We start from the raw sequence: 25712 nt of genomic DNA, 5'->3' as shown, positions 1-25712 counted from the left end.
CAATGTCATTCAGAAAAACCTTCAGTCTATTAGCGAGAACTTTAGATGCAAGTTTGTACAAGACATTGCACAGGCTAATGGGGCGGAATTTAAAGAGGTGTTGGGCATTTTGTACCTTTGGAATTAAGACAATGATTGAGTCGCAAAGTCTTTCAAGTAAAGCCTCGCCACTCAGGAAAGAGCGAACTTGAGGCTTCTCAGAGCTCAGGGCATTTCGGCCGTCGGATCGACTCGCTTCATGTGTTTCCGGGTGTCGGATCGAGCGGTGGGAGGAACCGGGCCGTAGGATTGACATGGAGTTACTGCTAGAACAATTTCACTCCCCGCTGTAAAGATCTCGTGCCACCGCTGTTATTCCCGTGCCCTGCCGAGGGCATTTTCGTCTTTTCACATGTGTGGCCGTGCGTGGCTTGGTGTGGACGTATGGGCGAGGAGAGTGCCCGATTGGTTCAGAACCCTAGCCCCCACCCCCACTCGTGCCCCTCTCCTTCGCTCCTGTCCTTCTCACGCTCGGTCGCGGCCGTGGCTAGGGTTTCGGGCTGGGCAGGGCAGCGTCTTCGCCGCCGGCGCGGCTCCGGTGGACTCCGACGGCTCCTCTCCATCTCCTCCCTCGCCCCCACGTGCGGTTCCGCTTCCCGCTGGCCACGAGGGGCAGCCGGGGCGCATCGGGCTGGGCCTCCTCTGTTTCCGGTGAGTTCGTCCGCCCTCCTCCTCCTCTCCGATCTGCTCTGGCGCTCACCCTCTCCTTTGAATCAACCTAGGTCTGTTATGGACGAGGAACCATTAGGAAGGAAAGGTGTGTATCAACCAAGAAGCGGAGCTAGGTGTGTAACTCCATTGTTTCTTTGTGAGTTGCTTTTACTATAGTTCTTAGTCCATAACAAGTTGTATTAACACAACATACGAGTTGAATATGTTCATATCCAGTTTGGTATGTTTGTATGAGCCCGCACATGTTCTGTAACAATTTTTTCATTTGGCGGCATTAGCAAGTAATTTTGTTTTATGCTTTTGGTAAGGAATAAACACACATTGTAGCTTCCAGATAGGTACGTATGCATGCAGCCAGGCCTTAAATCAAGTAAATGGAGCAAAAACAATTTGGGTTCCCACTGAAGTGCATAGAAGGCACAATGCATTATGTGCCATAATAAGCGGTGCATAGAATAGCTATGATTTGTTTGATTTTGGTTCGTTTTATCCCTCCGAAGATTGAATGACTTCTCTTCAGGTGTGCCTGGTCTGCGGCGACGACCTTTGGGCCAACAACACATGGACATTTCAGAGATAAGCTATTGCATCAGGTATAGTGTATTGCGGACAAGCCAGACATTAGTATCTAGAGTAGGTATTTCAGCTAGACATGCCAATATGCATCTTCATTTATACAGCAGCCCATGCGTTTAATAACATTTGAAAACAATAACTCTCATATTTTGTTTGCCTTTTTAGGCTAAAATAGCAGAGTTTGGTTTCAGTTTCCTCTCACAAGATATCAGGTCTCTCCCTCTCTCCAGTTAGCTAATGGTGGTCATGTGTATGTTTTGGTAGACGAGATGCAGATTCCAAGAGCCTATCATAGTCTGTTTGCCTTTTTAGCCTAGAAAAGCAGAGTTTGGTTTCATATCTAGCTAGGTTGGAAGAAATATAATTGCTTGGTAAAACTGATGTCTAAAAATAGTGCTTATTTCTTCTACAAAATAAAATGTTGTGCCACATGCTCACCCATGAGAACCATCTATTCAGCTATTATCTAATTATGCATCTAACAATTTGATTATGATATGCACTACTTATGGTTGTCTTCTAACAGAATGGCATTTGCAGAACTTTGCTTGGCGAACATCCGGGACACTCGGGTACATAAGATCCAGGAGGGTAATTGATTATTTTCCAAATGATAATGATACAGAGGCTAGGAGAACCATCTCTTTTTCATTATATACATAAGTAGTACAGATTATTCTTTACCTTTTTATGTCATTCTGTTGCTTTCCTGCTTCTATGATCTGTTGCTACTCTGTGTTAGATGGTCATTAGCCATATAATGCCACTGAACGTAGTCTGATAGCACCTTGTATTGCTTCAGTTTTAATTAAGTAAACTGGAGCAGGTATCTGCCATGTTCAAATAGTAATTGACTGTCACGAGGTGCTCACTCGGGCAGGAGCAAACCAAGGTCAGGTGCTAGGAAAAAACAATGTGGTTAGTGTACATGCACTATTACATGTGAGAACAAACATACTTGCCCACTTCTTTGTTCATGTTCAGTAATATAGATGCAGTTATAGTTGTTGTAATGATTATCATCTCTTTGTCAAATAGAAGATAATGAAAAGCAGCCGGTTACTTTACCTCAAATATCATAAGGATACTTATATTTTTTATAATTGTGTGCTTTCAATTTGTGTACCCTGCTGAGTTAATGACAGAAATGGTCAGCTGGCATTAGTTTAGTTGTTGGCTTAAATCTTCAGTCAGATGATTCAATGATCATACAATTTAGACCGTCAATTTTATGGTTGGCCTCGCTTTCTTCCAGTTCAGGCACTATGCTCTGCAGGGGGTGCCTCATGGTACGGTTGACCTTGTTTTTCCCCATTCAGACATGGAATTGGGATGAACATGCAGAGGAGAGGGAGAGAGCAGAAAGTGGGGAGGTGAAACATATGCATTGTGTGCGTGAAGCAAGCAATGCATTCGTGCCTTCTTTTTCTATGGACATTTGCTCACCGTCTGTTTGGTTGAATTGGTGACTAGCTATTTAGTATTGTGTGCATAGTCAAATGATTTGCATCTTTGATAAAAAATCTACTTAATCCATGGAAGGTTGGTGCGGCAAGTATGACACCAAATGTTTCTAAGGTTACCCATGGCAGATTCTGTGCAGAGGTATTTTGACAGAATTAGAACCATGTGCTTTACATATGACTTTACGCATTCTTATGACTTCATGCTGCTAATCCCAATATTTGTGACAATGACGCAATCAATGCTCGCATACAAAAGAGCACACAAGGATCGAAGCAGCAAAACCAGGGCGAAACAGAGCAAACACAAAAGAAGAAACGTATGCTACATACAGTCGATGTGATCCTTCCAACACCGCCGTCGGGGGTCCTTCTGCCTCAGCCAGGACCTCTTCTGCCCTGCACCGCTGCTGTGAACCTATCCATGCGGACAGCCACCGCCATGCTACAGCTGTCGCAACCTGCAGGTAGCATATCTATTCTTCTGTTTTCTCTACCTTAGTTTGTGCTTGCTCTGTTCCAGTGTTCACAGCAAGATAACCAATGTCTTGGAAAGCCTCCAAACTGTATTTGATATATTGGCAATTTCTGATTGAAGAATTTATGGTCCACACCCTCTCTAAAGCTTAATCAAATATATCTAATATTCTCCTCTACCCTTGCTAACAGAAAAATCTTCTATGTCCAATATATGATCTTTGTCTTGTTGTGTACCACTACTTTTTAGGATATGACCTTTATATCCCCGTAGTTTACGTGGATTATTTCCTCACATGAGCGACGGCTGTAGATTCTTCACTTGAAATAAATAAATAGTTTTAGATACTTCCCTTGAAAAATAAATAGTTTTAGATACATGATCCATGTTCAGGTAAGTTAAAATGTTGAATGTTTCTCTCTAAATCATAGAGAGCGAAATTCATGAGTTTTGAGCTGTAAACATGGCTTACAACCATTTTGTTTATGACTACCTATAAATGACATTGACGTTGGTATATCTCCCAGCATAAAAAATGGCTTACAACCATAGATCTCATGTTCCAGCAGGTTCAAAATTCAACCTGTTTTGCTATAAATGGCCTCCTGCACCGTTGTATACAAAGCTGAAGTGGGTACCACAGCCATGAAAGGTATCGTCCTTTGTAGAATTTTCAATTAAACTATCATTATGAGTATTTTTATTTATTAATGTTAATTACACCAATGGAATCAACCTGCAGAAACTCTACTTGCAAAGGTGGATTGGAGAGGAAGTTATCGATGCTCAAGCCATATGGTGAAGTGGAGCAAGAAGAGTGAATCAGGAAAACGGAGAACATGTCTATTTTGTATAGCTTATCCTTAGGTTGTATTCGTTGGTTGTAGCGAATTGACCGATTTCTCTTACTGCTGTCAATGCCGGCGATGAATCATTGAGGAATGTTGAACTGTGTAGAGTTGAAGTTAAGGTCTACCATTAATATAGGAAGAAAGGTGTGTGTGTGTGTGTGTGTGTGTGTGTCATTAAATAGTTGTCTAATGAACAAACGAGACTACCAATGATTTTTTAAAACAATATATCACCATTAATTAGAATCTCTCATACTTGGTTAATTTGTCTGATATATGTGCTCCTTTCAAGCTGCACCATTTTAGTGAATAGTTGTCTGACAAACAAACGAGACCACCAATGCATGGTCAGTGTTGAGACAGATACATTCATGCTTCCTTTGCACCGAACTTATTGTCGTAGGCAATGTGTGCCATGTTGTACTCCTGGTCTTCGTAGTTTACCATCTCCGTTGTCTATAATGCATCATGCCGTTTGATCTTTATGTGCTTGGCCATGTCGTTGGGATGGGCACCCTCGCACCAAGGCGCGTTTTCGATCTACACAACTAGTATTAAACAGAGGATAGCTCATCCCCAGGGCCAGGAGCTAGCTCCATCACCTTAATTATACGTTGATAGGGATGTGCAAGACTTAGGAAATACTCCCTCCGTAAACTAATATAAGAGCGTTTAAATCACTAAAATAGTGATCTAAACACTCTTATATTAGTTTGCAGAGGGGGTACTCTCTGTCTCATTTCACCTAATCCCGATCATTGTATGGCATCTTGTCGGTCGCACGTGCCGTCTTCCAAACAATGCTCTCTCTCATCCCTTGATTTTTACATACCTAATGTTTTTCAAGCCTGTTAAAAATGACAGTTACCTGCATTTGTTAGATTACTTACTGAGATTATGCAACTCCTAATCAGATCTTATCTAATACACATGAACACTGCTCGATTTGATGCGGAAATTAGTGGACAGTAGTGTGTTTATACCTCCGTTTGGAAAGGCCATCTCGGTGGAAGAAGTGGAGTCCGATGACGAACTGCAACAGCGTAGTAGATCACTCCGGCACCTCGCTGGAGCAAGGACAGGGATTCACGTCAACGTCCAGCGCACTCCCGAGTGGATTTGGAGTGAATTTCGGATGGCACTGTTATCCTAAACGATACGACGATCAAATAGGTGCAAGGGTGCCCTCCTTTGTATACAGCGATGTATATGATGTGGGACCTAACCATATTAGTAATTAGCCCCCCAATCAGAGGCGCAAATTGCTAATTACCATTAATTAGTGTTAATCATGTAGTTAACTAATGGGCCCACACTTTGACTTAGGATAATTAACATCTTAACCATTCAATCACTTAATATTTTTACATTCTCCCACTTGATTGAATGGTTAACATCATTAGTCCATACTTCGACAAAAATATCACACCAAGATAATGTATTCACAGCAATAGTGTAATCATTACTAGAACCCCAAAATCTATAGTGTAACACTTCATCTCAGAATGGATAATTATTTATGGTTGGGAGTTTGTACGTGCATGCATGATGCATCCATACTCCCTAATTATGGTCCTAATAGTTTGTTTCTTTATTAATCATTATGTGCACTTAGTAAGCGAAACAAAGTTCCTTATTCCAAGTTCAAATATTGAGATCTCATCATTTTAGTTACCCCAATCGTTATAGGCTTTCCATTGAACCCATGCTAGCAATATGTTCTCGAAAGAGATTTGGTGGCAAGCCTTTAGTCACGGGATCAACAATCATCAATTTAGTATTTATATGCTGAATTTTAATTGTTTGATCTTGGACTCTATCTTTCACAACAAGATACTTAAGGTCAATATGTTTGGCAACACCACTTGACTTGTTGTTACTCGAAAGGAAAACTGCAGCTTGATTATCGCAAAATAATGTAAGTGGTTTATTTATGCCGTCTACCACTCTAAGTCCGAGGACAAAGTTCTTAAGCCATACGGCTTGCCCGGTAGCCTCAAAACATGCCACAAACTCTGATTGCATCATTGAAGATGCAGTAAGTGTCTGTTTGCAGCTTTTCCATGAAATTGCTCCTCCTGCAAGTGTGAAGATATACCTGATGTGGATTTCTTACTATCCACACACCCTGCAAAATCAGCGTCTGAGTAACCCATAGTTTCTAGGTTGTCGGTCTTTCTATATGTAAGCATATAATTCCTGGTCCCTTGCAGATAGCGCATGACTTTCTTGACAACTTTCCAGTGATCTAAGCCTGGATTAGACTGATATCTAGCATTCCAGTTACATACGCTAAGTCGGGATGTGTACATACTTGAGCATACATAATGCTCCCAACAGCCAAAGCATAAGGGATTGTTTTCATTTGATCAATCTCTAATTGATTCTTGGGACATTGAAATAGACCAAACTTATCATCTCTAACAATAGGTGTGGGAGTGGAAGAGCAGTTATGCATGCTGTATCTTTTAAGGACTTTATCAATATATGTCCTCTGGGACAATCCTAATGTCCCTTTAGACCTATCTCGATGAATTTCTATGCCCAGAACATAAGAGGCATCTCCAAGATCTTTCATGCCAAAATTAGATGAAAGATATCTTTTGGTATCATACAACATGTCTAAGTCACTGCTCACTAGCAAGATATCATCCACATAAAGTACTAATATGATAAACTTGCTCCCACTAGTCTTAATGTATATGCAATTGTCCACTTCATTTTCCTTAAAATTAAATTTCCTTATAACCTCATCAAATTTAAGGTACCACTGTCTAGACGCTTGTCTTAGTCCATAGATAGATTTCTTAAGTCGACATCCCATATGTTCCTTGCCTTCTATGACAAAACCTTTTGGTTGAGCCATATATACATTCTCACGCAAGTCACCATTAAGGAATGTGGTTTTAACATACATCTGATGTAGCTCTAAATTGTAATGAGCAACAAGAGCCATAACAATTCTTAGTGAATCCTTCTTCGAGACAGGAGAAAATGTGTTAACATAGTTTGTGCCCTCTCTTTGTGTAAACCCTTTAGCGACAAGTCTTGCTTTGAATCATTCGACATTTCCTTTAGAGTCATGCTTAGTTTTGTAGACCCACTTGCAGCCCACCTTTTTGACTCCGTCGGGAATTTCTACTAGATCCCAAACATCATTAACACTCATGGACTTCATTTCATCGTTCATGGCCTCAAGCCACTTAGACGAATGTCCACTTGTCATGGCTTCCTCAAAAGGGGGTGGGATCATTTGCCTTACCAATGTCATTTCCATCTTCATTCATGTAAACAACATATTCATCTGTATTAATGGCAGCTCTCCTATCCTGTTGTGATCTACGTAAAGGTTCATTAGATGTCACAGAAGACTGGGTTATGTGAGGCTCATTATTAGGCGTTGCACCAGTAAGCCCAGAATCATCAACTAGAGGTGTTGCGCTTGAAGACAAAGGAAAAACAGACTCTGGGATCAATGGTACTGGTATGTCAACCTGAATTTCCTCAAGCGTGATTTTTCTTGCCTCGGAGCTCCCACCGACATTAACATTCTCTAAAAATTTAGCGTGCCTCATTTCGACAATTTTAGTGGTACGTGTTGGACAATAGAAACAGAAGCCTTTGTATGTTGCATGATATCCAATAAAATGGCAACTGACCGTTTTAGGATCTAATTTCCCAATGTGTGGATTACAATTTTTAGCTTCAGAGGGACAACCCCACACACGCAAATAATTTAATTTGGGTTTCTTCCCAGTCCACAATTCATAAGATGTCTTTGGTACTGACTTACTAGGAACCCGATTAAGTATATGCACGTCTGTCTTTAATGCTTCCATCAACAAATTAACCGGTAAACCGGAGTTGCAAAACCATGCTCCGTACCATATCCATAAGTATACGGTTGCGTCTTTCAGCGACTCCATTTTGTTGAGGTTCACCCGACATTGAGTATTGGGCGATTATTCCATTTTCTTGAAGAAATAGAGCAAAGGGGCCAGGAATTTGTCCATAAGCTGCATTCTCCCGTAATATTCTCCGCCCCGATCTGATCGCACTACTTTAATCTTCAAATTATGCTGATTTTCTACTTCAGCTTTGTAGATTTTAAATTTATCGAGTGCTTCAGATCGTTCGCGAAGAGGAAAAATGTATCCACAACAGAAATAATCCTTGGTGAAAGTAATAAAGGAGTCATATCCATCGACAGAAGTAATAGGAAATGGACCAAAAATGTCAGTGTGGATTAATTCCAAAACTGCACTACTATGAATTGGTCCTTTCTTAATTTGTTTTATGAATTTTCCCTTAATACAATCGATCCAGTGATCTAAATCTGAGAAGTCTAAGGGGTGAAGTATCTCTTCTTTAATGAGATGCTCCATTCTCCTCTTCGAAATATGGCCTAAACAACAGTGCCATAATTTCGACGAAGTCTCATACTTATTTATTACATCACAAACATTCGAAGATTCAGAGGAGTCATTCAAAAGGAGTCTATAGAGTTTGTCATGGCGAACGCCATGACCAATATCATCATGATCAAGCTTAATAACACATCGTTTGTTCCCCAAATAAGTGTCGAGACCATCATCATATAATAGTGTGACGCCCCCGATTCAATCTTATACTAATCATGCACGCAAACGTGTACGATCAAGATCAGGGACTCACGGGAAGATATCACAACACAACTCTAAAAACATAAATAAGTCATACAAGCATCATATTACAAGCCAGGGGCCTCGAGGGCTCGAATACAAGTGCTCGATCATAGACAAGTCAGCGAAAGCAACAATATTTGAGTACAGACATAAGTTAAACAAGTTGCCATAAGATGGCTAGCACAAACTGGGATACAAATCGAAAGGGACGCAGGCCTCCTGCCTGGGATCCTCCTAAACTACTCCTGGTCGTCGTCAGCGGCCTGCATGTAGTAGTAGGCACCTCCAGTGTAGTAAGAGTCGTCGTCGACGGTGGTGTCTGGCTCCTGGGCTCCGGCATCTGGTTGCGACAACCAGATAGAAGGGAAAGGGGGAAAAAAGGGAGAAAAGCAACCGTGAGTACTCATCCAAAGTACTCGCAAGCAAGGAGCTACACTACATATGCATGGGTATATGTGTAAGGAGGCCATATTAGTGGACTGAACTGCAGAATGCCAGAATAAGAGGGGGATAGCTAGTCCTATCGAAGACTACGCTTCTGGCAGCCTTCGTCTTGCAGCATGTAGAAGAGAGTAGATTGAAGTCCTCTAAGTAACATCGCATAGCATAATCCTACCCGGCGATCCTCCCCTCATCGCCCTGTGGAAAAGCGATCACCGGGTTGTCTGTGGAACTTGTCTGGGTGTGTTTTATTAAGTATCTGGTTCTAGTTGTCATAAGGTCAAGGTACAACTCCGGGTCGTCCTTTTACCTAGGGACACGGCTATTCGAATAGATAAACTTCCCTGCAGGGGTGCACCACATAACCCAATACGCTCGATCCCATTTGGCTGGACACACTTTCCTGGGTCATGCCCGGCCTCAAAAGATCAACACGTCGCAGCCCCACCTAGGCACAACAGAGAGGTCAGCACGCCGGTCTAAATCCTATGCACGCAGGGGTCTGGGCCCATCGCCCATTGCACACCTGCATGTTGCGAGGGCGGCCGGAAGCAGACCTAGCTCCCTAATACAAGACCAGGCGTTCCAGTCCAATCCGGCACGCGCCGCTCCGTCGCTGACGTCAAGAAGGCTTCGGCTGATACCACGACGTCGAGTGCCCATATCTTTCCCACGTAGTTGGTTAGTGCGTATAGACCAAATGGCCAGACTTAGATCAAATACCAAGATCTCGTTAAGCGTGTTATTATGAAGTAACCGCGGACGCCGACCAGGGCCACGCCCACCACTCGCCTAGGTGGTCTCAACCTGCCCTGTTGCTCCGCCACATAGTAACAGTCGAGGGCCATCGGGAACTCAGGCCCACCTCTACCGGGATGGAGCCACCTGTCCTTTCAGCCCCCACATCATAATCACTTGCGGGTACTCAACGAGCCAACCCGACTTTAGTCACCATCTGTATAGTATGTATATATGTATAGTATATACCCGTGATCACCTCCCAAGTGATCACGGCCTGATAATATAGCAAGGCATACTGACAAGAATGTAGGGCCAATGATGATCAACTAGCATCCTATACTAAGCATTTAGGATTGCGGGTAAGGTATCAACGACTGTAGCAACAATGTCAGGCTATGCAACAGAATAGGGGTAACCAAACAGTAGCATGCTACACTACTCTAATGCAAGCAGTATAGAGAAGAATAGGCGATATCTGGTGATCAAGGGGGGGGCTTGCCTGGTTGCTCTCACAAGAAGGAGGGGTCATCAACACCGTAGTCGAACTGGGCAGCAGCAGCGTCGGTCTCATAGTCTACCGGAGAGAAGAGGGGGAAGAAACAGTAAATACAATGCAAACATAAGGATGACGATGCATGACATGACAATGAGCGGGGTTAGGTGTGCCCTAACGCGGTAGTAGGTGATACCAGCGAGAGGGGGAAACATCCGGGAAAGTATCCCCGGTGTTTCGTGTTTTTGGACAGGTGATTCGGTGGGGGAAAGTGTTGGGGAACATAGTAATTTCAAAAAATTTCCTACGTACACGCAAGATCATGGTGATGGCATAGCAACGAGAGGGAAGAGTGTTGTCCACGTACCCTCGTAGACCGTAACCAGAAGCGTTAGAACAACGCGGTTGATGTAGTCGTACGTCTTCACGATCCGATCGATCCAAGCACCGAACGTACGGCACCTCCGAGTTCAGCACACGTTCAGCTCGATGACGATCCCCGGGCTCCGATCCAGCAAAGCTTCGGGGATGAGTTCCGTCAGCACGACGGCGTGGTGACGATGATGATGCTCTACCGGCGCAGGGCTTCGCCTAAACTCCGCGACTATATGACCGAGGTGGAATATGGTGGAGGGGGGCACCGCACACGGCTAAGGAACGATCCGTAGATCAACTTGTGTGTCTATGGGGTGCCCCCTGCCCCCGTATATAAAGGAGCCAGGGGGGAGGAGGCGGCCGGCCAAGGAGGGCGCGCCAAGGGGGGAGTCCTACTCCCACCGGGAGTAGGACTCCCTTCTTTCCTAGTTGGAATAGGAGAAGGGGGGAAAGAGGAGGAAGAGGGGGAGGAAAGGGGGGGCGCCGCCCCCCTTCCCTTGTCCTATTCGGACTAGGAAGGGGAGGGGCGTGCGGCCCCCTCCTGCCTCCTTCCCTCTTCTCCCTCGAGGCCCATGTAGGCCCAATAACCCCCCGGGGGGTTCCGGTAACCTCCCGGTACTCCGGTAAAATGCCGATTTCACCCGGAACGATTCCGATGTCCAAATATAGGCTTCCAATATATCGATCTTTATGTCTCGACCATTTCGAGAATCCTCGTTATGTCCGTGATCACATCCAGGACTCCGAACAAACTTCGGTACATCAAAACTTATAAACTCATAATAAAACTGTCATCATAACGTTAAGCATGCGGACCCTACGGGTTCGAGAACTATGTAGACATGACCTAGAACTATTCTCGGTCAATAACCAATAGCGGAACCTGGATGCCCATATTGGTTCCTACATATTCTACAAAGATCTTTACCGGTCAAACCGCATAACAACATACGTTGTTCCCTTTGTCATCGGTATGTTACTTGCCCGAGATTTGATCGTCGGTATCCAATACCTAGTTCAATCTCGTTACCGGCAAGTCTCTTTACTCGTTCCGTAATGCATCATCCCGTAACCAACTCATTTGGTTACATTGCTTGCAAGGCTTATAATGATGTGCATTGCCGAGAGGGCCCAGAGATACCTCTCCGACAATCGGAGTGACAAAACCTAATCTCGAAATACGCCAACTCAACATGTACCTTCGGAGACACCTGTAGTACTCCTTTATAATCACCCAGTTACGTTGTGACATTTGGTAGTACCCAAAGTGTTCCTCCGGTAAACGGGAGTTGCATAATTCTCATAGTTACAGGAACATGTATAAGTCATGAAGAAAGCAATAGCAATATACTAAACGATCAATTGCTAGGCTAACGGAATGGGTCATGTCAATCACATCATTCTCCTAATGATGTGATCCCATTAATCAAATGACAACACATGTCTATGGTTAGGAAACACAACCATCTTTGATTAATGAGCTAGTCAAGTAGAGGCATACTAGTGACTATATGTTTGTCTATGTATTCACACATGTATCATGTTTCCGGTTAATACAATTCTAGCATGAATAATAAACATTTATCATGATATGAGGAAATAAATAATAACTTTATTATTGCCTCTAGGACATATTTCCTTCAGTCTCCCACTTGCACTAGAGTCAATAATCTAGATTACATAGTAATGATTCTAACACCCATGGAGTCTTGGTGCTGATCATGTTTTGCTCGTGAGAGTGGCTTAGTCAACGGGTCTGCAACATTCAGATCCGTATGTATCTTGCAAATCTCTATGTCTCCCACTTGGACTTGGTCCCGAATGGAATTGAAGTGTCTCTTGATGTGCTTGGTCCTCTTGTGAAATCTGGATTCCTTTGCCAAGGCAATTGCACCAGTATTGTCACAGAAGATTTTCATTGGTCCCGATGCACTAGGTATGACACCTAGATCGGAAATGAACTCCTTCATCCAGACTCCTTCATTTGCTGCTTCCGAAGCAGCTATGTACTCCGCTTCACATGTAGATCCCGCCACGACGCTTTGTTTAGAACTGCACCAACTTACAGCTCCACCGTTTAATAAAAACACGTATCCGGTTTGCGATTTAGAATCGTCCGGATCAGTGTCAAAGCTTGCATCGACGTAACCATTTACGACTAGCTCTTTGTCACCTCCATATACGAGAAACATATCCTTAGTCCTTTTCAGGTATTTCAGGATGTTCTTGACCGCTGTCCAGTGATCGACTCCTGGATTACTTTGGTACCTTCCTGCCAAGCTTATTGCTAAGCATACATCAGGTCTGGTACACAACATTGCATACATGATAGAGCCTATGGCTGAAGTATAAGGAACATCTTTCATTTTCTCTCTATCTTCTGCTGTGGTCGGGCATTGAGTTTGACTCAACTTCACACCTTGTAGTACGGGCAAGAACCCTTTCTTTGCCTGATCCATTTTGAACTTTTTCAAAATTTTATCAAGGTATGTGCTTTGTGAAAGTCCTATTAAGCGTCTTGATCTATCTCTATAGATCTTGATGCCCAATATGTAGGCAGCTTCACCGAGGTCTTTCATTGAAAAACTTTTATTCAAGTATCCCTTTATGCTATCCAGAAATTCTATATCATTTCCAATTAATAATATGTCATCTACATACAATATCAGAAATGCTACAGAGCTCCCACTCACTTTCTTGTAAATACAGGCTTCTCCAAAAGTCTGTATAAAACCATACGCTTTGATCACACTATCAAAGCGTTTATTCCAACTCCGAGATGCTTGCACCAGTCCATAAATGGAACGCTGGAGCTTGCACACTTTGTTAGCACCTTTTGGATCAACAAAACCTTCTGGCTGCATCATATACAATTCTTCTTCCAGAAATCCATTCAAGAATGCAGTTTTGACATCCATTTGCCAAATTTCATAATCATGAAATGCAGCAATAGCTAACATAATTCGGACAGACTTAAGCATCGCTACGGGTGAGAAAGTCTCATCGTAGTCAACTCCTTGAACTTGTCGAAAACCTTTCGCAGCAAGTCGAGCTTTATAGACAGTTACATTACCATCAGCGTCAGTCTTCTTCTTAAAGATCCATTTATTCTCAATTGCTTGCCGATCATCGGGCAAGTCAACCAAAGTCCATACTTTGTTTTCATACATGGATCCCATCTCAGATTTCATGGCCTCTAGCCATTTTACGGAATCTGGGCTCATCATCGCTTCCTCATAGTTCGTAGGTTCATCATGGTCAAGCAACATGACTTCCAGAATTGGATTACCGTACCACTCTGGTGCGGATCTTACTCTGGTAGACCTACGAGGTTCAGTAGAAACTTGATCTGAAGTTTCATGATCAATATCATTAGCTTCCTCACTAATTGGTGTAGTTGTCACAGGAACCGGTTCTTGTGATGAACTACTTTCCAATAAGGGAGTAGATACAGTTATCTCATCAAGTTCTACTTTCCTCCCACTCACTTCTTTCGAGAGAAACTCCTTCTCTAGAAAGGATCCGATTTTAGCAACGAAAATCTTGCCCTCAGATCTGTGATAGAAGGTGTACCCAATAGTCTCTTTTAGGTATCCTATGAAGACACATTTCTCCGATTTGGGTTCGAGCTTATCTGGTTGAAGTTTCTTCACATAAGCATCGCAGCCCCAAACTTTAAGAAACGACAACTTTGGTTTCTTGCCAAACCACAGTTCATAAGGAGTCGTCTCAACGAATTTTGATGGTGCCCTATTTAACGTGAATGCGGCCGTCTCTAAAGCATAACCCCAAAACGATAGCGGTAAATCAGTAAGAGACATCATAGATCGCACCATATCTAGTAAAGTACGATTACGACGTTCGGACACACCATTTCGTTGTGGTGTTCCGGGTGGCGTGAGTTGCGAAACTATTCCGCGTTGTTTCAAGTGTAGACCAAACTCGTAACTCAAATATTCTCCTCCACGATCAGATCGTAGAAATTTTATTTTCTTGTTACGATGATTTTCCACTTCACTCTGAAATTCTTTGAACTTTTCAAATGTTTCAGACTTGTGTTTCATCAAGTAGATATACCCATATCTGCTCAAATCATCTGTGAAGGTGAGAAAATAACGATACCCGCCGCGAGCCTCAACATTCATTGGACCACAAACATCAGTATGTATGATTTCCAACAAATCAGTTGCTCGCTCCATAGTTCCGAAGAACGGCGTTTTAGTCATCTGCCCATGAGGCACGGTTCGCAAGTACCAAGTGATTCATAATCAAGTGATTCCAAAAGCCCATCAGTATGGAGTTTCTTCATGCGCTTTACACCGATATGACCTAAACGGCAGTGCCACAAATAAGTTGAACTATCGTTATCAACTCTGCATCTTTTGGTTTCAACACTATGAATATGTGTATCACTACTATCGAGATTCAATAAAAATTGACCACTTTTCAAGTGTGCATGACCATAAAAGATATTACTCATATAAATAGAACAACCATTATTCTCTGATTTAAATGAATAACCGTCTCGCATCAAACAAGATCCAGATATAATGTTCATGCTCAATGCTGGCACCAAATAACAATTATTTAGGTCTAAAACTAATCCCGATGGTAGATGTAGAGGTAGCGTGCCGACCGCGATCACATCGACTTTGGAACCATTTCCCACGCGCATCGTCACCTCGTCCTTAGCCAATCTTTGCTTAATCCGTAGTCCCTGTTTCGAGTTGCAAATATTAGCAACAGAACCAGTATCAAATACCCAGGTGCTACTGCGAGCATTAGTAAGGTACACATCAATAACATGTATATCACATATACCTTTGTTTACTTTGCCATCCTTCTTATCCGCCAAATACTTGGGGCAGTTCCGCTTCCAGTGTCCAGTCTGCTTGCAGTAGAAGCACTCAGTTTCAGGCTTAGGTCCAGACTTGGGTTTTTTTCTCTTGAGCAGCAACTTGCTTGCTGTTCTTTTTGAAGTTCCCCTTCTTCTTCCCTTTGCACTTTTTCTTGAAACTGGTGGTCTTGTTAACCATCAACACTTGATGCTCCTTCTTGATTTCTACCTCCGCGGCTTTTAGCATCGCGAAGAGCTCGGGAATAGTCTTGTTCATCCCTTGCATATTATAGTTCATCACGAAGCTCTTGTAGCTTGGTGGCAGTGATTGAAGAATTCTGTCAATGACACTATCATCAGAAAGATTAACTCCCAGTTGAATCAAGTGATTATTATACCCAGACATTTTGAGTATATGTTCACTGACAGAACTATTCTCCTCCATCTTGCAGCTATAGAACTTATTGGAGACTTCATATCTCTCAATCCGGGCATTTGCTTGAAATATTAACTTCAACTCCTGGAACATCTCATATGCTCCATGACGTTCAAAACGTCGTTGAAGACCTGGTTCTAAGCCGTAAAGCATGGCACACTGAACTATCGAGTAGTCATCAGCTTTGCTCTGCCAGACGTTCTTAACATCGTCAGTTGCATCAGCAGCAGGCCTGGCACCCAGCGGTGCTTCCAGGACGTAACTTTTCTGTGCAGCAATGAGGATAATCCTCAGGTTACGGACCCAGTCCGTGTAATTGCTACCATCATCTTTCAACTTTGCTTTCTCAAGGAACGCATTAAAATTCAACGGAACAACAACACGAGCCATCTATCTATAAACAAACATAGACAAGCAAAATACTATCAGGTACTAAGTTCATGATAAATTTAAGTTCAATTAATCATATTACTTAAGAACTCCCACTTAGACAGACATCTCTCTAGTCATCTAAGTGATCACGTGATCCAAATCAACTAAACCATGTCCGATCATCACATGAGATGGAGTAGTTTCAATGGTGAACATCACTATGTTGATCATATCTACTATATGATTCATGTTCGACCTTTCGGTCTCCGTGTTCCGAGGCCATATCTGTATATGCTAGGCTCGTCAAGTATGACCTGAGTATTCCGCGTGTGCAACTGTTTTGCACCCGTTGTATTTGAACGTAGAGCCTATCACACCCGATCATCACGTGGTGTCTCAGCACGAAGAACTTTCACAATGGTGCATACTCAGGGAGAACACTTCTTGATTATTAGTGAGAGATCATCTTAAAATACCGTCAATCAAAGCAAGATAAGATGCATAAAGAATAAACATCACATGCAATCAATATAAGTGATATGATATGGCCATCATCATCTTGTGCTTGTGATCTCCATCTTCGAAGCACCGTCGTGATCACCATCGTCACCGGCGCGACACCTTGATCTCCATCGTAGCATCGTTGTCGTTACGCCATCTATTGCTTCTACGACTATCGCTACCGCTTAGAGATAAAGTAAAGCAATTACAGGGCGTTTGCATTTCATACAATAAAGCGACAACCATATGGCTCCTGCCACTTGCCGATAACTTCGGTTACAAAACATGATCATCTCATACAATAAAATATAGCATCACGTCTTGACCATATCACATCACAACATGCCCTGCAAAAACAAGTTAGATGTCCTCTACTTTGTTGTTGCAAATTTTACGTGGCTGCTACGGGCTTTAGCAAGAACCGTTCTTACCTACGCATAAAAACCACAACGATAGTTCGTCAAGTTGGTGCTGTTTTAACCTTCGCAAGGACCGGGCGTAGCCACACTTGATTCAGCTAAAGTGAGAGAGACAGACACCCGCCAGCCACCTTTAAGCACGAGTGCTCGTAATGGTGAAACCAGTCTCGCGTAAGCGTACGCGTAATGTCGGTCCGGGCCGCTTCATCTCACAATACCGCCGAACCAAAGTATGACATGCTGGTAAGCAGTATGACTTGTATCGCCCACAACTCACTTGTGTTCTACTCGTGCATATAACATCAATGCATAAAACCTGGCTCTGATACCACTGTTGGGGAACGTAGTAATTTCAAAAAAATTCCTACGTACACGCAAGATCATGGTGATGGCATAGCAACGAGAGGGAAGAGTGTTGTCCACGTACTCTCGTAGACCGTAAGCGGAAGCGTTAGCACAACGCGGTTGATGTAGTCATACGTCTTCACGATCCGACCGATCCAAGCACCGAACATACGACACCTCCAAGTTCAGTACACGTTCAGCTCGATGACGATCCCCGGGCTCCGATCCAGCAAAGCTTCGGGGATGAGTTCCGTCAGCATGACGGCGCAATGACGGTGATGATGCTCTACTGGCGCAGGGCTTCGCCTGAACTCCGCGACTATATGACCGAGGTGGAATATGGTGGAGGGGGGCACCGCACACGGCTAAGGAACGATCCGTAGATCAACTTGTGTGTCTATGGGGTGCCTCCTGCCCCTGTATATAAAGGAGCCAGGGGGGAGGAGGCGGCCGGCCAAGGAGGGCGCGCCAAGGGGGGAGTCCTACTCCCACCGGGAGTAGGACTCCCTTCTTTCCTAGTTGGAATAGGAGAAGGGGGGAAAGAGGAGGAAGAGGGGAAGGAAAGGGGGGGCGTCACCCCCCTTCCCTTGTCCTATTCGGACTAGGAAGGGGAGGGGCGCGCGGCCCCCTCCTGCCTCCTTCCCTCTTCTCCCTCGAGGCCCATGTAGGCCCAATAACCCCTCGGGGGGTTCCGGTAACCTCCCGGTACTCCGGTAAAATGCCGATTTCACCCGGAACGATTCCGATGTCCAAATATAGGCTTCCAATATATCGATCTTTATGTCTCGACCATTTTAAGAATCCTCGTTACATCCGTGATCACATCCGGGACTCCGAACAAACTTCGGTACATCAAAACTTATAAACTCATAATAAAACTGTCATCGTAACGTTAAGCGTGCGGACCCTACGGGTTCGAGAACTATGTAGACATGACCTAGAACTATTCTCGGTCAATAACCAATAGCGGAACCTGGATGCCCATATTGGTTCCTACATATTCTACGAAGATCTTTATCGGTCAAACCGCATAACAACATACGTTGTTCCCTTTGTCATCGGTATGTTACTTGCCCGAGATTTGATCGTCGGTATCCAATACCTAGTTCAATCTCGTTACCGACAAGTCTCTTTACTCATTCCATAATGCATCATCCCGTAACCAACTCATTTGGTCACATTGCTTGCAAGGCTTATAATGATGTGCATTACCGAGAGGGCCCAGAGATACCTCTCCGACAATCGGAGTGACAAAACCTAATCTCGAAATACGCCAACTCAACATGTACCTTCGGAGACACCTGTAGTACTCCTTTATAATCACCCAGTTACGTTGTGACGTTTGGTAGTACCCAAAGTGTTCCTTCGGTAAACGGGAGTTGCATAATTCTCATAGTTACAGGAACATGTATAAGTCATGAAGAAAGCAATAGCAATATACTAAACGATCAATTGCTAGGCTAATGGAATGGGTCATGTCAATCACATCATTCTCCTAATGATGTGATCCCATTAATCAAATGACAACACATGTCTATGGTTAGGAAACACAACCATCTTTGATTAATGAGCTAGTCAAGTAGAGGCATACTAGTGACTATATGTTTGTCTATGTATTCACACATGTATCATGTTTCCGGTTAATACAATTCTAGCATGAATAATAAACATTTATCATGATATGAGAAAATAAATAATAACTTTATTATTGCCTCTAGGGCATATTTCCTTCAGAAAGTTGCTTGTTCGATATGTTAGGGATGTGTGTCGGACGAACGGGTTGCGTATCCGGATTCGTCTCGTCGTTCTGAGCAATTTTCATGTACAAAGTATTTCCATCCAAGTCATGGATTATTTTATATGATTTTTCAAAGTTTTATCAATATTCTAGATTTTCTAAATTACCTTTAATTCGAATTGACCAAGTCAATTTGACTAGTCAAAAGGAGAGGTGTGACCCACACGTCATGGACTATTTACCTAAAAATTAAATAAACCTAACTTATTTAATTGGGGCCTACATGTCATCTAATATTAGACTAACTTAGCACTAATTAATACTACTAGCTAAACCTTTTTTTTGATTTAAAAGGAAACTTTATTCATTCGAAATAACCAGTACATCATTTGTGAGGATCATTACAATTTCATTTGGAGGTTCCTCAAACTAGTCGGAAGTCAAAGAAAATCTAGCTAATCTAGCAAGTTCATGAGCTACTTTATTTGCCTCTCTATTACAATGTTTGAATCTAGTCGTGACAAAATCACAGGCATAGTGGTAACAATCCTCGAAAACTGCTGCCGCTGCCCCCGTTGATTTTCCTCCTTCCTGCATGGTCTCAACCACCTCCATGTTGTCTGATTTGATGATTAGGCGGTTACACCCCGCCCTTTGTGGTCTCTTAAAACTGCCCCCATCGTACCCTTCAACATATCATGATCAAAAGTCAACATTAAGTTTCACAAAACCCCTAGGAGGGCAGTACCAACCCCCCTTTTTCATCGTGGCCTTTGGAGATGATGCATTTACAAAGTTGGATGTGAGAGCTATGATCCCTATTGCTATCTGATTTGCATTCTGAGTTAATTCCTTATGCACTAACTTTCGTCTTTCCCACCATAGGTACCAAGCTGAAATAGCTATCATTTCACGTACATTTTGGTACCCCATAATACTCAAGTCTTGGTCTGGAAGAAGTAGAAGGTATTCCAATATTGCCTCCCCGGCAAGATCAACCTCACAAGCTTTATCAATAATCACATCCATCCCTAGTCTCTTCCAAACCTCCTTTGCTTTACTACAGAGGAAAAGCATGTGCTTCGTATCTTCTAAACCCCAAGAGCAAGTCGGGCAAGAGGGCGAGAACTTCATGTGTCTATTAGCGAGTGTTACCCGGCATGGGAGAGTGCCATGTAATGTACACCATATAAAAATTTTAACTTTTGCTGGGCAGGATAACTTCCATATCTGACACCAAATAGGATTTGGTATGCTTCGCCCCATCCCATTAGAATATTTGAGTCTACTCCCGTACTGATAATTACATTCCACCGAGTAAGCAGACCTTACCGAGATCATACCATTTTTTGTGTAACTCCAGGCAATGAAATATGTCATATCATATTGCGAAAGTGGGATTGAAAGAATTCGTTGTGCGTCAATGGGCCACATAGTTTGTCTAATCAGTTCCTCGTCCCAATTGTTGGAAGCAGGGTCAATCAGGTCACTCACTTTTGATAGCAAATGGCTCCCCCTAGGGGTCACAATCTTCCTAGTGACACAGTTTGGGATCCAGGCATCTTCCCAGATATTGATGTTATGTCCATTACCCACTCGCCAAATATAGCCACGTTTCAGAGTAGTTATACCTGCCATAATGCTCTGCCAGGTGAAAGAAGCACCACGCTTTGGCTTAGACTTCAGCAAATCGCCATCAGGGTAGTACTTGGCCCTCAAAATAGTGGCACACAAGGAATCAGGATTATCAATAAGACGCCATGCTTGTTTGGCGAGCAAAGCTAGGTTGAAGCAGTGGATATCACGGAATCCCATTCCACCTTGGTTTTTTGGTACACACATTTTCCACCAGGCCATCCAGTGCATCCTCCTCTGGTTCTCCTCGTCACCCCACCAGAAATGCTCTATCGCGTCAATGATTCCTTTACAATTTTTTTTAGGAATTTTAAAGACCGACATTGCATAGGTAGGTATGGCTTGGATCACAACCTTGAGTAGGATCTCCTTCCCCCCGGCGGACAGTAGTTTTTCCTTCCAACCACTAATTTTCTTAACAATTCATTCAATCAGAAATTTAAAGCAGTCTGATTTGTCAGCACCCACGTTGGCTGGTAAACCCAGGTATTTATCATTCATTGCCTCCGTCATTATATTCAGCGTTGTACACATTTCTTCTCTGATCTCAACCGTTGTATTAGGGCTAAAGAAAATGCTAGACTTTTCCACACTTACCAGTTGTCCCGACGCTGCATAATATAAATCTAATGCTGATTTCAGGGCCGCCGCACTATGCTGATTGGCTTTCATCAAGATCAATGAATCATCCGCAAAGAGAAGATTTGTGACTGGCGGGGCGTCCCTACATACTTTAACTCCTGATATGTTTTTGTTTTCCTCGGCATGTGTCAGCAATGCATTTAACCCCTCTGTGCATAGCAAGAAGAGGTATGGTGATAGCGGATCACCCTGCCTCAATCCTCTAGTAGGCTTGAAACTCTCACTTTCCTCTGCATTGATCCTTACTCTATATTCGACAGTTGAGACACATTGCATAATCAAATTCACCCATTCTTGATGAAAACCCAATCTCAACATAATCTCTTTCAAGAAAGGCCACTCGACTCTATCATATGCTTTGTGCATGTTACTACTAGCTAAACCTAGTACTAACAAGGGTCGGCCACAGCCCATCCGGCCACACGCACGGCACACACACAACACGCAAGACACGTGCTAGAGGTTAAAACTGTTTTCTGTTAACAAAAGATAGCATTTTGTGATTTTCATAGTATTTAATACATGCATCAAATGGATTTGGTCTAGTGGGATAAAATGGAGTTTATCAAGTATACTACCTTCACATAATATTTTTGCTCCTATTAACAATCGTTTAGGCGCTGTTTAGGGGCTGTCTAGAGGGTTAGTTATTGTAGAAATTGAAAAGCTAGCTTGCGGCTACAGTAGCTAGCAGGAGTAGTACAGGCGGAGCAATGGCAGTGGTGTGGCGCGGGCTATGCAATGGCGGGGAGCGCGTTGGGGAGGCGCGGGCGCGCGCATCGCCGCGGCCAGAGAGTGGCCTGAGGCGCGGCCGAGCGCGGCGGGAAAGGGAGGCAGCAGCAGCATCGGCAAGCAGCAGGCGACGCAGCGTAGCAGTGGAAGGAGCGCAGCAATAGTAGAGCAAGCAATGGCATGCAGAGGAGCATAGCAGCCGCGGCAAGGCAGCACGCAGTGCAGCGGCAGCTAGCAGGAGCAGGGGCGCAAGCCGGTCAGACGCGAGCGCGCGAGGGCGCGGCCCTAGGACGTACAGTGGCGCGGGGGAGCACGGTTACGGGCGCAGCGAGCACGCGTGGTAGCTCGGCCGGACGCAGGGTACGACGCGGGCGGAGTGGCCAAGGGCGACAGGAGCAGAGTTTCAGACACGGTGACAGCGAGTGCGGCATCGGCACTCCGGTGGCCATTTTTGGCTCGGGGGTTTGGTCCTACATGACGAGCGCGATGCGCCGCGTCCGAAGGTGCAAGAAGCACGAGCACCTACGGCCGGTGACGGTGGCGGCAGCGAAGCCGAGCGGAGGTCGGAGCATGGCTACGGTGGTTGTTCGCTACGGGGCACATGCGGTAGCAGGGAGATGGGGAAAACATGGTGGTGCTCACAGTGATGACGGGGGCAAGCTCGGGGAGGTGCAGGGGTGGTCGGAGAGGAGCTGACAGCGACGAATCCGGCGATGATGCGGCGGTGGCCGAAGGCGGAGAAGAACTCGATCCTGACGGTGCGGCGGAGTTGAGGTCGAGATGGTTCGCGTAGAGGACGTAGACGACGGAGGCGGAGCTCCCGAGCAACTCTAGGGGGCGGGGGAACGACGGTGGCCACGGGATTTGGCGACGGCGCACACCGGCTCCTCACAGGTGAGCTCCAGATCAAGGAGAAACGAGGCGAGGTGGAGGAGGGGGATAGTGGCTAGGGTTTGCCACTGGGTGGTCGGGGAGGACTTGTAGGCGACGGGGAGGAGCTGGATGGCCAGCACGTGGCCGATCCGGCCATGGACGCCGCGGGCGCGTCCAGCGCGTCTCCTGTGAACAGGAGGTAGGAGGAAACCTCCTGGTGGGCTGGGCTAGCTACAGGCCTAGTGCACAGTACTAGGCTTAGTGCACAGTAGTATAGTTGTTTCATTTTCCAATTCTGTTTTCTTTTTCTTTTCTGTTTCTGTTTTATTTTTATTTACAAAAGCAAATGACTTTTAGTTAAGTATGAGACTTGTCCTAAATTAGCATAGCCATTTTAGGCACTACCACAAAAAGGTTTAATGAGCATTTGAATTGTGCATATATGATAATGGATTAATAAGGTTGTTTTGGTCATTGTTTTAATTGTTTTAGGGCAATTAAACATTCTATATAGTGTTGGATGTTATTTGCTAATTAGTTAGTGAATATTTATAACCCTTTGAACATTTTTAATTCACTGTTTTATGAAACTATAATTTGACTTGTTATTTGAATTTGTATTTGAACTAAGTTTGAAACACGTGAGGTTTAGCAAAATTTTAATCATGATGACTTGGCATCATTAATGAAGTTTTACTGTAGCTTGATTACCCGGGCGTCACAAATAGAGAAACGGAAATAAGGTTCCTCCTCATGGTAGGAACATAAATAGCATTATTAAGGAGGGTGAAGCCATCTTTAGCACTAACGGGAGAGTCCCAACAGCTTCAACATTAGCCTCCTGTCCATTTGCAGCTCTAAGAGTTTGCTCCCCCCTTTGAAGCGTCCTCACGGTAAGGAATCCCTGCCATGAGTTAGAAATGTGCACGTTGGCACCTGAGTCAACCCATCAAGTATTAGGGAAAAACAGTGTAAAGGGATTCATCAACCATGGAAATTGTGTCCATGCCCTTCTTTACCAGCGATGCCTTAAAGCCATCGCAATCCTTCTGCTTATGTCCGTCATGTTTGCAAAACTTGCAATAAGGCTTCTTAGGTGTAGAAGGATCATTAGCAACAGAAGGCTATGACCTTTTGGCCCCAGACTGACTCAGCCTTATGTGAAGGACCTAATTTTTTCAGAGTCTTATTTTCACCATTAAACTTTCTCTTCCCTGAGTTCATGGAAGTAAGATGAGCTAATCTTTTCTCTCAACCTTAAGTCGCTCCTCTTCTTGAACGTACATAGCCGTGAGCTCACCCATGGTCCACTTCTCCTTCTGTGTGTTATAGTTGATCTTGAATGGACCAAACTCCACAGGAAGGGAAGACATAATGAAATGAACCAAAAAGCCCTTAGAAATCTCTATGTCCATGCCCTTTAATTTTGCAGCCATATCGTTCATAGTCATGATATGTTCTCTCACACCACTTGCACCATCATACTTAGTGGTGGGCATTTTCATGATCAATGTACTAGCATAGACTTTTGTGGAGCCTTTAAACTGTACCTCCACCGATGCCAGATAAGTCTTAGCACATTCGGAATCGGGGATAGCTCCCCTTATCCCAAGAGTAATTGTGCTTTTCATGATCATGACGGACAATCGATTGGGGCGCTCCCACTTTTCCTTGTTAGCCTCATAAACCTTAGTTTTCTTAGCAAGGTTTTCATCACCAAAGGATAAGGGAACTGGAGCCTTCTCCCTAAGTGCATAGTCAAGATCCATGACCCCATGGTTGATGGAAATCTGCTCCTTCCATGTAGGAAAGTTAGTGCCATTGAGGTGCTCAATTGAGTTTAGGAGCCTGGAAATAAGTGATGGGTTCAAAGCTGAATAAAACATAAATAACATGGATATCAATATTATGAATTATGAAAATATCCAAATTAAAAAAACAATGCATGATATCAATCCTACGTTGGTCTGATTAATAACATGTCAAATTTAATAAAATCCTAATTCGCGATACTGTTGGGCAGTAAGAAAGAGGACCTAATCATATAATAACATTATCGGGAAATTAATCGTAATACTCATGATCACAAATAACGTTGGTCAGTATGTAATCATGCATTACTAAAATTAATAATGGCAACTATACCGAAAAAATTATTACAGTGTTAAACCAATATTTCACATTGATTCATGTAATTAAGCGATTTTCAAGCAGGTTCTACAAGACAGATCAATCTACTATCAATTTTCTCAAATAGATTCATGTAGTTAGATCCAACCGGCTCTGATACCAAATATAGACTAATTGCTGAGATTATGCAACTGCTAATCGGATCTTATCTAATACACATGAACACTACTCGATTTGATGCCGAAATTAGTGGACAGTA

The 25712-nt window shown here is 43.7% G+C and overlaps 1 protein-coding gene across 7 annotated transcripts; it reads left to right on the top strand.

Annotated features, from left to right (window-relative positions):
• Window positions 1-455: 455 nt before the first annotated feature.
• LOC123091650 (uncharacterized) lies at window positions 456-4332 on the top strand (the record flags this gene model as incomplete). Of its 7 annotated transcripts, none has more annotated exon segments than XM_044513231.1 (9): window positions 456-690; window positions 762-824; window positions 1232-1304; window positions 1453-1499; window positions 1814-1878; window positions 2880-2892; window positions 3010-3217; window positions 3798-3880; window positions 3971-4332. In XM_044513231.1, coding segments are annotated over 7 exon segments (581 nt in total), but the record flags the coding sequence as incomplete, so codon positions are not given.
• Window positions 4333-25712: the final 21380 nt, after the last annotated feature.

This window comes from Triticum aestivum, chromosome 4B (assembly GCF_018294505.1).
Source record: "Triticum aestivum cultivar Chinese Spring chromosome 4B, IWGSC CS RefSeq v2.1, whole genome shotgun sequence".
NCBI lineage: Eukaryota > Viridiplantae > Streptophyta > Magnoliopsida > Poales > Poaceae > Triticum > Triticum aestivum.
Note: the sequence above shows the minus strand (reverse complement) of the source record. Positions and strands in the feature narration are given on the sequence as shown.